Source organism: Salvelinus alpinus, chromosome 8 (genome assembly GCF_045679555.1).
Source record: "Salvelinus alpinus chromosome 8, SLU_Salpinus.1, whole genome shotgun sequence".
NCBI classification, from domain to species: Eukaryota; Metazoa; Chordata; class Actinopteri; order Salmoniformes; family Salmonidae; genus Salvelinus; species Salvelinus alpinus.
In genome coordinates, this window is record NC_092093.1 from 5,988,957 (window position 1) to 6,005,388 (window position 16,432).

At 45.4% G+C, this 16,432-nt stretch overlaps 1 protein-coding gene across 4 annotated transcripts in view; it reads right to left on the bottom strand.

Annotated features, from left to right (window-relative positions):
- Positions 1-16,432, bottom strand: part of LOC139582463 (sorting nexin-17) — a 123,132-nt gene that overhangs the window by 44,467 nt on the left and 62,233 nt on the right. For all 4 annotated transcript variants that reach the window (XM_071412489.1, XM_071412492.1, XM_071412491.1 and 1 more), the window contains exon 5: positions 6,169-6,233. In XM_071412489.1, the coding sequence (XP_071268590.1) occupies positions 6,169-6,233 (65 nt within the window). The remainder of the gene's footprint in view (positions 1-6,168; positions 6,234-16,432) is intronic.

Sequence of the window (16,432 nt, forward strand, 5' to 3'; positions counted from 1 at the left end):
CTTCCTCCTCCTCTCAGCTTTCGAGCCCATGCTGGGTAAATTAATGTTTAATCTTTCCCTGTCCCCCACTGCTAGACAGGAGGTGTCAGAATGTATCTGGATTGCTGGGGAAGTGTGTGTGTGTGTGTGTGTGTGTGTGTGTGTGTGGCTGTGTGGCTCCGATGAAGTGCCAAGGCCAGGCTGGCTGGCTGCTGGCTGAGAACTCATTCTCTATTCTGCTGTTGTCCTTTCAGCATGAGGTAGGAGAGGAGGGAGGGGGGGAGAGGGAGGATGAAGGGATGCAGAGGAGTGAGAGAGGGGGGGGAGAAAGAGGAGGATGATAAAATAGAGAGATCTAGAGAGAGACACAGGGTGTACACCACCTTGAATGACATATCTGATGAAAGTAGATTTACACCATCCAGCCTAGCAGCACAGCCAGGTCACCTCCTGGGGTGAATGATGGCTCTCAGTTCCATGCTCACACTATCAACCAATAGGAAAACTAGCCTTCACTGAGCAGCTATAGCATCCCGCTATGAGCCAATGGGAACACTAGCATTGATTTATTGTGAACATATCATCAATATTCATTCCAATCAATCATTTCAATGTTCCATCTATATGCTAACAAGCAACTGAGGAAGCAGTTTTCTAGGAAGGGAAGGCAGTAAACAAAAAGCTCTGGGTATACCAAACACACACACACACACACGCACACACACAAACACACACGCTCCCTGGCTAGATTCTCTCTGTAACGTGCTCTTCTATGTTTTAGAGAATAAATATAAAATACCATTCAACGTAAGAATGTTTTTACATCATGACTTGACATACTGTATGATAGTAATGTACACACAATCACTCCTCTCACATTTAAAACGTCTGTTCTTCATTCGTTTATGGCAGATTACAGTAAAAAAAAACGTTAGAGAGGATTCAACTCCAACACTGGCTGGGTGTAACTGGGCGGAGAGAGGATTCAACTCCTACACTGGCTGGGTGTAACTGGGCAGAGAGAGGATTCAACTCCAACACTGGCTGGGTGTAACTGGGCGGAGAGAGGATTCAACTACAACACTGGCTGGGTGTAACTGGGCGGAGAGAGGATTCAACTCCAACACTGGCTGGGTGTAACTGGGCGGAGAGAGGTTTCAACTCCAACACTGGCTGGGTGTAACTGGGCGGAGAGAGGATTCAACTCCTACACTGGCTGGGTGTAACTGGGCGGAGAGAGGATTCAACTCCTACACTGGCTGGGTGTAACTGGGCGGAGAGAGGATTCAACTCCTACACTGGCTGGGTGTAACTGGGCGGAGAGAGGATTCAACTCCTACACTGGCTGGGTGTAACTGGGCGGAGAGAGGATTCAACTCCAACACTGGCTGGGTATAACTGGGCGGAGAGAGGATTCAACTCCTACACTGGCTGGGTGTAACTGGGCGGAGAGAGGATTCAACTCCTACACTGGCTGGGTTTAACTGGGCGGAGAGAGGATTCAACTCCTACACTGGCTGGGTGTAACTGGGCGGAGAGAGGATTCAACTCCTACACTGGCTGGGTGTAACTGGGCGGAGAGAGGATTCAACTCCTACACTGGCTGGGTGTAACTGGGCAGAGAGAGGATTCAACTCCAACACTGGCTGGGTGTAACTGGGCGGAGAGAGGATTCAACTCCAATACTGGCTGGGTGTAACTGGGCGGAGAGAGGATTCAACTCCAACACTGGCTGGGTGTAACTGGGCGGAGAGAGGATTCAACTCCAACACTGGCTGGGTATAACTGGGCGGAGAGAGGATTCAACTCCTACACTGGCTGGGTGTAACTGGGCGGAGAGAGGATTCAACTCCTACACTGGCTGGGTGTAACTGGGCAGAGAGAGGATTCAACTCCAACACTGGCTGGGTGTAACTGGGCGGAGAGAGGATTCAACTCCAACACTGGCTGGGTGTAACTGGGCGGAGAGAGGATTCAACTCCAACACTGGCTGGGTGTAACTGGGCGGAGAGAGGATTCAACTCCAACACTGGCTGGGTGTAACTGGGCAGTTCAAACTGACCAATGGTGGTGAGGTTGTGTCACCATAGTGATGTGTCTGAAAGAATCGGTTAACATATACACTAGAGTTCACACACACCAGAATAGAACGGTATGAGCAGCCTTCCCCAAAAAACCCTGCCTGCATTCTCCACCATGCTGTTTTCTATCCCCTTCCACACACACACACACACACACACACCCTCGCACTCGCACTCGCACTCGCACACACACCCACACACACACCCTCGCACACGCACTCGCACTCGCACTCGCACACGCACACGCACACGCACACACACACCCACACCCACACACACACGCACCCACACACACACTCACACACGCACCCATCCACGTGTGAACTATGACGAACATTGTGAATGTCAAACTGTGGCTGAAAACTATTACCAAGACTGAAGCCATTACTGAGTCAGCCGTGTGAGTGTTTGTCTGTGGGTATTTGTGCCACATGGCTGACAGAGCAGCTAACAGCCTGCTGAGGAGTCTGTTTACGTAGAACAGAACTGACACACACACTTATACACACTGTTGAACACTTGAACTGGACTGACTCTCTGTACCTTAGCACGCACAACAACTGATGCTACTAGACTTATTTATTATTGCTAAATACTAAACAATGTAAAACACTCCAATCCCCCCTTCCCGAAACATAAATATTGGTGAGTGCCTTCCTGTATTTATGAAATAATAATAATAATAATAATAAATATATATACAGTGGGGAGAACAAGTATTTGATACACTGCCGATTTTGCAGGTTTTCCTACTTACAAAGCATGTAGAGGTCTGTAATTTTTATCATAGGTACACTTCAACTGTGAGAGACGGAATCTAAAACAAAAATCCAGAAAATCACATTGTATGATTTTTAAGGAAATTATTTGCATTTTATTGCATGACATAAGTATTTGATCACCTACCAACCAGTAAGAATTCCGGCTCTCACAGACCTGTTAGTTTTTCTTTAAGAAGCCCTCCTGTTCTCCACTCATTACCTGTATTAACTGCACCTGTTTGAACTCGTTACCTGTATAAAAGACACCTGTCCACACACTCAATCAAACAGACTCCAACCTCTCCACAATGGCCAAGACCAGAGAGCTGTGTAAGGACATCAGGGATAAATTGTAGACCTGTACAAGGCTGGGATGGGCTACAGGACAATAGGCAAGCAGCTTGGTGAGAAGGCAACAACTGTTGGCACAATTATTAGAAAATGGAAGAAGTTCAAGATGACGGTCAATCACCCTCGGTCTGGGGCTCCATGCAAGATCTCACCTCGTGGGGCATCAATGATCATGAGGAATGTGAGGGATCAGCCCAGAACTACACGGCAGGACCTGGTCAATGACCTGAAGAGAGCTGGGACCACAGTCTCAAAGAAAACCATTAGTAACACACTACGCCGTCATGGATTAAAATCCTGCAGCGCACGCAAGGTCCCCCTGCTCAAGCCAGCGCATGTCCAGGCCCGTCTGAAGTTTGCCAATGACCATCTGGATGATCCAGAGGAGGAATGGGAGAAGGTCATGTGGTCTGATGAGACAAAAATAGAGCTTTTTGCTCTAAACTCCACTCGCCGTGTTTGGAGGAATAGAAGGATGAGTACAACCCCAAGAACACCATCCCAACCGTGAAGCATGGAGGTGGAAACATCATTCTTTGGGGATGCTTTTCTGCAAAGGGGACAGGACGACTGCACCGTATTGAGGGGAGGATGGATGGGGCCATGTAGCGCGAGATCTTGGCCAACAACCTCCTTCCCTCAGTAAGAGCATTGAAGATGGGTCGTGGCTGGGTCTTCCAGCATGACAACGACACGAAGCACACAGCCATGGCAACTAAGGAGTGGCTCCGTAAGAAGCATCTCAAGGTCCTGGAGTGGCCTAGCCAGTCTCCAGACCTGAACCCAATAGAAAATCTTTGGAGGGAGCTGAAAGTCCGTATTGCCCAGCGACAGCCCCGAAACCTGAAGGATCTGGAGAAGATCTGTAGGGAGGAGTGGGCCAAAATCCCTGCTGCAGTGTGTGCAAACCTAGTCAAGAACTACAGGAAACGTATGATCTCTGTAATTGCAAACAAAGGTTTCTGTACCAAATATTAAGTTCTGCTTTTCTGATGTATCAAATACTTATGTCATGCAATAAAATGCAAATTAATTACTTAAAAATCATACAATGTGATTTTCTGGATTTTTGTTTTAGATTCCGTCTCTCATAGTTGAAGTGTACCTATGATAAAAATTACAGACCTCTACATGCTTTGTAAGTAGGAAAACCTGCAAAATCGGCAGTGTATCAAATACTTGTTCTCCCCACTGTATATAAACTCAGCAAAAAAGAAACATCCCTTTTTCAGGACCATGTCTTGAGATAATTCGTTAATAAAATCCAAATAACTTCACAGATCTTAATTGTAAAGGGTTTAAACACTGTTTCCCATGCTTGTTCAATGAACCATAAAGAACTAATGAACATGCACCTGTGGAACGGTCATTAAGACACTAACAGCTTACAGACGGTAGGCAATTAAGGTCACAGTTATGAAAACTTAGGACACTAAAGAGGCCTTTCTACTGTCTCTGAAAAACACCAAAAGAAAGATACCCAGGGTCCCTGCTCATCTGCGTGAACGTGCCTTAGGCATGCTGCAAGGAGGCATGAGGACTGCAGATGTGCAACGGGCAATAAATTGCAATGTCCGTACTGTGAGACGCCTAAGACAGCGCTACAGGGAGACAGGACGGACAGCTGATCGTCCTCGCAGTGGCAGACCACGTGTAACACCTGCACAGGATCTGTACATCCAAACATCACACCTGCGGGACAGGTACAGGATGGCCACAACAGCTGCCAGAGTTACACCAGGAATGCACAATCCCTCCATCAGTGCTCAGACTGGCCGCAAAAAGCTGAGAGAGGCTGGACTGAGGGCTTGTAGGCCTGTTGTAAGGCAGGTCCTCAACAGACATCACCAGCAACAACGTCGCCTATGGGCACAAACCCACCGTCGCTGGACGAGACAGGACTGGCAAAAAGTGCTCTTCACTGACGAGTCGCGGTTTTGTCTCACCAGGGGTGATGGTCGGATTCACGTTTATCATAGAAGGAATGAACATTACATCGAGGCCTGTACTCTGGAGCGGGAACGATTTGGAGGTGGAGGGTCCGTCATGGTCTGAGGCGGTGTGTCACAGCATCATCGGACTGAGCTTGTTGTCATTGCAGGCAATCTCAACGCTGTGCGTTACAGGGAAGACATCCTCCTCCCTCATGTGGTACCCTTCCTGCAGGCTCATCCTCACATAACGCCACCAGCCAAACTGCTCGTTCTGTGCGTGATTTCCTGCAAGACAGAAGTGTCAGTGTTCTGCCATGGCCAGCGAAGAGCCCGGATCTCAATGCCATTGAGCACGTCTGGGACCTGTTAGATCGGAGGGTGAGGGCTAGGGACATTCCCCCCAGAAATGTCCGGGAACTTGCAGATGCCTTGGTGGAAGAGTGGGGTAATGTCTCACAGCAAGAACAGGCAAATCTGCTGCAGTCCATGTGGAGGAGATGCACTGCAGTACTTAATGCAGCTGGTGGCCACACCAGATACTGACTGTTAGTTTTGATTTTGATCCCCCCCCCTTTGTTCAGGGACACATTATTCAATTTCTGTCAGTCACATGTCTGTGGAACTTGTTCAGTTTATGTCTCAGTTGTTACATTTATGTTCATACAAATATTTACACATTTTAAGTTTGCTGAAAATAAAACGCAGTTGACAGTGAGTTTATATATTCTATTCTACCGAGCCATTTGCTTATTATTCATATCTTTTCTTATCTCTTATTGGTGTTGCATTATGGAGAGGGAACCTGCAAGGAAGCATTTCATTGGACGGTGTACTCCATGGGCATCAGGTACATACGACTGATATAACTTGAAAACACCCACAGCTTCCTGATGAACTGACACACACGCCTCCTGACGAGACGTCCTACGTAGAACAGAACTGTTCTGAACATAGATCAGCTACGTAGAACAGAACAAATACACAGCCGGGAGTAAAGGACAGCTAGCTACACACAGAACAGTAACAAAGCCAGGGGTAATAACAACTAGCTACAGTACCAACCTGCTGGGCTTTCCTTAGAAAGCTGTTGAACATCTCAGAGGCGCCGAGCATGGGGTCCTGCCGCACTGTTGGAAGAGAGAGAGAGAGAAGATTATAAGAGAGACACTGGAGATTCTCTTTTCCCCCCTCTCTCACCTGTCCATCTCCTCATTTGAATTCCATGCTGTCACTTGTCCATTCAAACTTTAAAAAAAATTCCACCCAAAAACTAAGTTGGTATTTGTTTCATTAGTCCATTGTTGACATAGTTCCAAAATGTTTTGCTTGTCAGCAAAATCAGGTTTTCAAGATATGTAACTTTCAAAATACAGAAATCATCCCTGTATGACATGAAATGATGCATTTTGCATCATCATACGAGGATGCACCACTAGGTGCCCTTGGAAAGTTCCTCAATGAGCTTGACACCTTGAGAAGATCATTACCTGACAATATCTCACCACTCATCGTACTGGGTGACTTCAACTTCCATACTTCGACTCATTTCTTTGCACCTCTTTCTTTCCCCGGCTTGCCTCTTTTGACCTCACCCTTTTCCCAGTCCCCCTCCCACTCACAAGGCAGGCAATATGCTTGACCTCATCTTTAGGTCAAGCATATTCGCCTACTGATCTCACTGCAACCCCCCTCCAGGTCTTTATTTCTCTCTCCCTCGCTCTTCCAACCCCACCCACCTCGCCCCTACACAGATGGTCATGCACCGTCGCAATCTTCGCTATCTTTCCCCAACTGCTCTCCTCTTCTATCCCATCATCACTTCCTTCCCCTAACTCACTGAGTGATCACAGAACAGAGCTGCAGGTAGCTGAGGAAAAGTAAACTTCCAGAGGTTCTATCATCCTTCCACTCCCTCCTTTCTACATTTTCTTCATCTGTATCTGCTGCTGAAGCCCCTTCCTATCAGTCTAAATTCCAAGCCTCTGCCTCCACCCCTGGGAAACTTCACCTTCTCCCTTCCTTAATCCTCCACCTCCAACGCCTCCCTCCCTTTCTGCAGATGACTTTGTCAACCACTTTGAAAAAAAGGTTAACGACATCATTCACTCAGCCAACTGAGTCCACTCACAGGGAACTTTCCTATGCCTTGTCCTCTTTCTACCCTCGCTCTCCAGATGAAATCATGCGACTAATGATGTCCAGCCGCCGGACAATCTGCCCACTCGACCCCATCCCCTCTTCCCTTCTCTAGACTTTCTCTGGTGACCTTCTCCCATTCCTCATCAACTCTACCCTGACCACTTGCTGCGTCCCCTCTCACTTCAAGGTGGCCGGAGTCGCTCCCCTCCTCAAGAAACCAAGACCCGAACCCTCTGACGTCAAAAACGGCAGACTGGTACCCCTTCTTTATTTTCTTTCCAAAACACTTGAGCGTGCAGTCTCTTACCAACTCTCTCGTTATTTCTCTCAGAATGATCTCTTTGACCCTAACCAGTCAGGCTTCAAGACGGGGTCACTCAACAGAGACTGCTCTTCTCTACGCCAAGGAGGCTCTCCGCACTACCAAAGCTGACTCTCTCTCCTCATCCTACTAGATCTATCCGCTGCCTTCAACACCGTGATCCATCAGATCCTCCTTTCCACCCTCTCAGGTCTGGGCGCCTCAGGCTTTGCACACTCCCAGAATGCATCCAACTTGGCAGGTCACTCCTACCAGGTGGCGTGGAGAGGATCTGTGTCTACACCACGTGCTCTCACTACTGATGTCCCCCCGGGCTCGGTTCTAGGCCCTCCTCTGTTTACACGAAGTCACTCGGCTACGTTATATCCTCACATGGTCTCTGCTATCATTGCTATGTGGATGACAACTACTTTTCACATTCCCCGCTTCTGATAACCAGGTGGCGACACGCATCTTTGCGTACTTGGTAGATATCTCAGCTTGGATGTTGGCCCACCACCTCAAGCTCAACCTCGACAAGATAGAGCTGCCGAGAAGGCCTGCCCGCTCCAGACCACTCCATCACAGTTCGGTGTTCCCCTCCCAGGGTGCAAAGAACCTTAGCGTGACCCTGGACCACACCCTGTCGTTCTCTGCAAACGTCATAGTAGTGAATCACTCCTGGGTGTTCATGCTCTACAACATCTGTAGAGTACGACATTACCTCACACAGGAAGCAGTGTAGGTCCTAATCCAGGTACTCGTCATATCCCATCTGGACTACTGCAACTTATCCAGAAGGCTGCAGCCAGTCAGGTGTTCAACTTTCTCAAGTTCTCCCATGTCATCCTCCGTACACTCCACTGGCTTCAGTCAAAGCTCGCATCCTCTGAAAGACCATGGAATAGCAAGAGGAACTGCCCCTCCCCTACCTTCAGGCTATGCTCAAACCCAACATCCCAACTCATCCCACCTTTGGTCTCTTGGCCATTCCACCCCTACAGGAGGTCAGCTTCTGCTCAGCCCAGTCAAAGTGCTTCCCTATCCGGTCACCCCAAAGGAGGAAACAGCTTCCCCCTGATGCTAAGAGTCCCTGCCCATCTTCCGAAAACGTCTGCAACCCAACCTCAAAGATAATCTTAAAGATATGTCTTACGACTGTGCTGTGGTCGTCTCACCTTGCTATCGTAAAATGTTGCGCGATATATATTCCACAAATCTATCACAGATGGAATATAATCAATCTAATTGTACGTACACTTTCTTCGCAATTTGAATTATATTTATCAAAAAACTCCTATACCAACAAAAAGTTGTGGCTTTGACGTTGAGAAAGTGATATGTCGTATTGGGACTTTTAGTTGGAAGGATGAACCCAATCAGAACGTTTAACAGCAACCTAAATCTGCGGGAATTCCCTTTAAGATGAAAGCACTAACTGTAAGTCCCTTTGGATAAGAGAGACTGCTAAATTACTCAAATGTAAAAGGCAATGTCACTTTTAGATCTGGACCTCATCAATCTGTAGTAGTAGAATATATCTACGTGGACCTCATCAATCTGTAGTATCTACGTGGACCTCATCAATCTGTAGTATCTACGTGGACCTCATCAATCTGTAGTATCTACGTGGACCTCATCAATCTGTAGTATCTACGTGGACCTCACCAATCTGTAGTATCTACGTGGACCTCATCAATCTGTAGTATCTACGTGGACCTCAATCAATCTGTAGTATCTACGTGGACCTCATCAATCTGTAGTATCTACGTGGACCTCATCAATCTGTAGTATCTACGTGGACCTCATCAATCTGTAGTATCTACGTGGACCTCATCAATCTGTAGTATCTACGTGGACCTCACCAATCTGTAGTATCTACGTGGACCTCACCAATCTGTAGTATCTACGTGGACCTCACCAATCTGTAGTATCTACGTGGACCTCACCAATCTGTAGTATCTACGTGGACCTCATCAATCTGTAGTATCTACGTGGACCTCACCAATCTGTAGTATCTACGTGGACCTCACCAATCTGTAGTATCTACGTGGACCTCAATCAATCTGTAGTATCTACGTGGACCTCATCAATCTGTAGTATCTACGTGGACCTCATCAATCTGTAGTATCTACGTGGACCTCATCAATCTGTAGTAGTAGTATATCTACGTAGACCTCAATCAATCTGTAGTATCTACGTGGACCTCACCAATCTGTAGTATCTACGTGGACCTCATCAATCTGTAGTATCTACGTGGACCTCATCAATCTGTAGTATCTACGTGGACCTCATCAATCTGTAGTATCTACGTGGACCTCATCAATCTGTAGTATCTACGTGGACCTCATCAATCTGTAGTATCTACGTGGACCTCATCAATCTGTAGTATCTACGTGGACCTCATCAATCTGTAGTATCTACGTGGACCTCATCAATCTGTAGTATCTACGTGGACCTCATCAATCTGTAGTATCTACGTGGACCTCATCAATCTGTAGTATCTACGTGGACCTCATCAATCTGTAGTAGTAGGATATCTACGTGGACCTCACCAATCTGTAGTATCTACGTGGACCTCATCAATCTGTAGTATCTACGTGGACCTCATCAATCTGTAGTATCTACGTGGACCTCATCAATCTGTAGTATCTACGTGGACCTCACCAATCTGTAGTATCTACGTGGACCTCAATCAATCTGTAGTATCTACGTGGACCTCATCAATCTGTAGTATCTACGTGGACCTCATCAATCTGTAGTAGTAGGATATCTACATGGACCTCACCATTCTGTAGTATCTACGTGGACCTCATCAATCTGTAGTATCTACGTGGACCTCATCAATCTGTAGTATCTACGTGGACCTCTCCAATCTGTAGTATCTACGTGGACCTCACCAATCTGTAGTATCTACGTGGACCTCATCAATCTGTAGTATCTACGTGGACCTCATCAATCTGTAGTATCTACGTGGACCTCACCAATCTGTAGTATCTACGTGGACCTCATCGATCTGTAGTATCTACGTGGACCTCATCAATCTGTAGTATCTACGTGGACCTCATCAATCTGTAGTATCTACGTGGACCTCATCAATCTGTAGTAGTAGAATATATCTACATGGACCTCATCAATCTGTAGTATCTACGTGGACCTCACCAATCTGTAGTATCTACGTGGACCTCATCAATCTGTAGTATCTACGTGGACCTCATCAATCTGTAGTATCTACGTGGACCTCATCAATCTGTAGTATCTACGTGGACCTCACCAATCTGTAGTATCTACGTGGACCTCATCAATCTGTAGTATCTACGTGGACCTCATCAATCTGTAGTAGTAGTATATCTACGTAGACCTCAATCAATCTGTAGTATCTACGTGGACCTCATCAATCTGTAGTATCTACGTGGACCTCACCAATCTGTAGTATCTACGTGGACCTCATCAATCTGTAGTATCTACGTGGACCTCATCAATCTGTAGTATCTACGTGGACCTCATCAATCTGTAGTATCTACGTGGACCTCATCAATCTGTAGTATCTACGTGGACCTCATCAATCTGTAGTATCTACGTGGACCTCATCAATCTGTAGTATCTACGTGGACCTCATCAATCTGTAGTATCTACGTGGACCTCATCAATCTGTAGTATCTACGTGGACCTCATCAATCTGTAGTATCTACGTGGACCTCATCAATCTGTAGTATCTACGTGGACCTCATCAATCTGTAGTAGTCGGATATCTACGTGGACCTCACCAATCTGTAGTATCTACGTGGACCTCATCAATCTGTAGTATCTACGTGGACCTCATCAATCTGTAGTATCTACGTGGACCTCATCAATCTGTAGTATCTACGTGGACCTCACCAATCTGTAGTATCTACGTGGACCTCAATCAATCTGTAGTATCTACGTGGACCTCATCAATCTGTAGTATCTACGTGGACCTCATCAATCTGTAGTAGTAGGATATCTACATGGACCTCACCATTCTGTAGTATCTACGTGGACCTCATCAATCTGTAGTATCTACGTGGACCTCATCAATCTGTAGTATCTACGTGGACCTCTCCAATCTGTAGTATCTACGTGGACCTCACCAATCTGTAGTATCTACGTGGACCTCATCAATCTGTAGTATCTACGTGGACCTCATCAATCTGTAGTATCTACGTGGACCTCACCGATCTGTAGTATCTACGTGGACCTCATCGATCTGTAGTATCTACGTGGACCTCATCAATCTGTAGTATCTACGTGGACCTCATCAATCTGTAGTATCTACGTGGACCTCATCAATCTGTAGTAGTAGAATATATCTACATGGACCTCATCAATCTGTAGTATCTACGTGGACCTCACCAATCTGTAGTATCTACGTGGACCTCATCAATCTGTAGTATCTACGTGGACCTCATCAATCTGTAGTATCTACGTGGACCTCATCAATCTGTAGTATCTACGTGGACCTCACCAATCTGTAGTATCTACGTGGACCTCATCAATCTGTAGTATCTACGTGGACCTCATCAATCTGTAGTAGTAGTATATCTACGTAGACCTCAATCAATCTGTAGTATCTACGTGGACCTCATCAATCTGTAGTATCTACGTGGACCTCACCAATCTGTAGTATCTACGTGGACCTCAATCAATCTGTAGTATCTACGTGGACCTCATCAATCTGTAGTATCTACGTGGACCTCATCAATCTGTAGTATCTACGTGGACCTCATCAATCTGTAGTATCTACGTGGACCTCTTTAATCTGTAGTAGTAGTATATCTACGTAGACCTCAATCAATCTGTAGTATCTACGTGGACCTCATCAATCTGTAGTATCTACGTGGACCTCATCAATCTGTAGTATCTACGTGGACCTCATCAATCTGTAGTATCTACGTGGACCTCATCAATCTGTAGTATCTACGTGGACCTCATCAATCTGTAGTATCTACGTGGACCTCATCAATCTGTAGTATCTACGTGGACCTCATCAATCTGTAGTATCTACGTGGACCTCATCAATCTGTAGTATCTACGTGGACCTCATCAATCTGTAGTAGTAGGATATCTACGTGGACCTCACCAATCTGTAGTATCTACGTGGACCTCATCAATCTGTAGTATCTACGTGGACCTCATCAATCTGTAGTATCTACGTGGACCTCATCAATCTGTAGTATCTACGTGGACCTCATCAATCTGTAGTATCTACGTGGACCTCACCAATCTGTAGTATCTACGTGGACCTCAATCAATCTGTAGTATCTACGTGGACCTCATCAATCTGTAGTATCTACGTGGACCTCATCAATCTGTAGTAGTAGGATATCTACATGGACCTCACCATTCTGTAGTATCTACGTGGACCTCATCAATCTGTAGTATCTACGTGGACCTCATCAATCTGTAGTATCTACGTGGACCTCTCCAATCTGTAGTATCTACGTGGACCTCACCAATCTGTAGTATCTACGTGGACCTCATCAATCTGTAGTATCTACGTGGACCTCATCAATCTGTAGTATCTACGTGGACCTCACCAATCTGTAGTATCTACGTGGACCTCACCAATCTGTAGTATCTACGTGGACCTCATCAATCTGTAGTATCTACGTGGACCTCATCAATCTGTAGTATCTACGTGGACCTCATCAATCTGTAGTAGTAGAATATATCTACATGGACCTCATCAATCTGTAGTATCTACGTGGACCTCATCAATCTGTAGTATCTACGTGGACCTCATCAATCTGTAGTATCTACGTGGACCTCACCAATCTGTAGTATCTACGTGGACCTCATCAATCTGTAGTATCTACGTGGACCTCATCAATCTGTAGTAGTAGTATATCTACGTAGACCTCAATCAATCTGTAGTATCTACGTGGACCTCATCAATCTGTAGTATCTACGTGGACCTCATCAATCTGTAGTAGTAGGATATCTACATGGACCTCACCATTCTGTAGTATCTACGTGGACCTCATCAATCTGTAGTATCTACGTGGACCTCATCAATCTGTAGTATCCACGTGGACCTCATCAATCTGTAGTAGTAGGATATATCTACGTGGACCTCATCAATCTGTAGTATCTACGTGGACCTCATCAATCTGTAGTATCTACGTGGACCTCATCAATCTGTAGTATCTACGTGGACCTCATCAATCTGTAGTATCTACGTGGACCTCATCAATCTGTAGTATCTACGTGGACCTCATCAATCTGTAGTATCTACGTGGACCTCACCAATCTGTAGTATCTACGTGGACCTCATCAATCTGTAGTATCTACGTGGACCTCATCAATCTGTAGTATCTACGTGGACCTCATCAATCTGTAGTATCTACGTGGACCTCATCAATCTGTAGTAGTAGGATATCTACGTGGACCTCATCAATCTGTAGTATCTACGTAGACCACATCAATCTGTAGTAAAATTATATCTACGTGGACCTCATCAATCTGTAGTAGTAGGATATCTACGTGGACCTCATCAATCTGTAGTAGTAGTATATCTATGTAGACCTCAATCAATCTGTAGTAAAATTATATCTACGTGGACCTCATCAATCTGTAGTAGTAGTATATCTATGTAGACCTCAATCAATCTGTAGTAAAATTATATCTACGTGGACCTCATCCATCTATAGCAACCTGCCTGCAGTGTGTTTGAACGGGGGCCAATCGGGGCCGGCCGACACCACAGATGCGTCACACGTACTTTCTTAGGACACTTGAGGACTTTTTGGGGACGAACATTCAAAACCCTACTTTCCCTAACACCTAACACTTATCCCCACCCAGGAAGCGGTCGGTGAACCAGAAGTGTGTGTGTGTGTGCTCCCAGACTATGAGAATATATGCCCCAACAAAGCTTAGGGTTTGTTCTGAGGTAACAGCCAGTACTCGAAGAGGGATACTGGGCACTGCTGCCAGTTCAGTTCCAAGCATGTCTTATCTTGTGTGTGTGTGTGTGTGTGTGTGTGTGTGTGTGTGTGTGTGTGTGTGTGTGTGTGTGTGTGTGTGTGTGTGTGTGTGTGTGTGTGTTCGGCCACAGTTTACCCATGACCTGCTTGGGGAAGCGTTAGGCCAAAGCGGAGGTTGAGGTCAGGTTGGATGGGGCAACATAACTTAACGTTCTCTTGGAACTTTAACTGAGGAGGAATGAGTAGAAAAATAAAACTGTTGTACATTTTACACCTTCCTGACAAGGACCCACACTGAGGGGTGAAACAGTCAAAATAAAAAGGAAAATAGGGATTACTTTTAACTGTCCACTCAACCCTGACAAGTTTCTTTTGGGTACATATTGCACCTAACATAATACAACTTTCCCATTGGTTCTGAGGATCTATCTGGGATAGGAATCTATTGGAACAGTGAGTTGGGTCTGATTTCAGGTATGTCAGGGGGGAGAGGACAGCCAAGAGGCCTTGGCCCCAAGTAAGTGCTTAGTAGGGTGTGCTCAGAAAAGTATAACACTAGTTCAGACACCTAGAGCTATAGTGTGGCCTACAGACAGACCAGTTTCAGCCTGTACTTATGGTGTTCTCAGATCAGTATTACCTTGTAAAGCAGGGGTGTCAAAGTCAAATGGACGGAGGGCCAAATAAAAAATTTAGCTACAAGCCGAGGGCCGGACTGTTCGAATGTTCATTGAAAAAATTTTAAATGACGCATATAGTCTAGTGAACCTAATTGAACCTACTGAAAACCTAACAAATATATTCCAATATGATCAGATAAATAAAGCAATATTTTCTTATGGCTCTGTCAGTAATCTTTAATTTTCAACAGACACAAAAGACAAATTTCCTTTATATAAAAATCCCCATAACATGAACATTAAATGAAAGAAACCGGTATTCAAGGCACCATCAGTAGCCTATATTTTCTATTTTAGCAAAAGTGGGCTAAATTTACTTCAAAGAAAAAAACAATAATAGCAATTTTCTATCATCCACTCAACTGAAATATTTTTAAAATATAATTGGATTGAAATACAATAAAATAAAGTGCAAAAATCTATTAATCAAAAACAACACTTTGTTTAAGGAGAAGTAACATGCAGTGAAAACAAATATTAAACTTTAACTTTTAAACTTGAACTGAGTAAAAACTCTAAATATGTGATTGCACAGTAATGTTCACTTGTTTGAGGTTGAGGGTGATACTTGGTGGTGTCCCATCTTTTCCACAAGTTCATCAATGTTCGGGGTAAGGCTCTGAGCTGAGGAAATCCTCAGAATTGAGTGGAGGTGTTCAGCAGTAAGTCGACTTCTGTGTGATGTTTTGTTCAGGTTCATCAAAGAAAACAGTTGTTCACACAGGTATGTGCTGCCAAACATAGACAACGTTTGAGCAGCCTGGATGCGCAGCTGGGGCATTGTGTCGGGGAGGAAACGGGCGAACTCCGCAGCACCCACTGCCGCATATTTTGCCCTCAGTGCATCATTGCATTGGAGGTCAATCAACTCCATTTGGAGGTTTGGTGGTGAGCTTTCCACGTCAACAGCAAATGGGTTACCGAGCAGTTCCAACCTGCTTTTTTGTGCTTCAAAGTCAGCAAATCGGCGTCGAAAGTCAGCGGCAAGCATACCTATTTTATCAGCCAACTGTGCGCTCGGGAACGCACTGGTAGAGAGCTTCTCTTTCATGGTCTGGCAGCTGGGAAAGTGGCTCAAATTTTCTTTCCGCATCTGCGTCTCCCACAGAGTCAGTTTGGTTTTAAATGCCTTCACTGTACTGTACATATCAGAGATGACATGATCCCGACCCTGCAGCTGCAAGTTCATTGCATTCAGATGACTCGTAATGTCACACAGAAAAGCCATTTCACACAGAAACATTTCGTCTCGGAGTTGT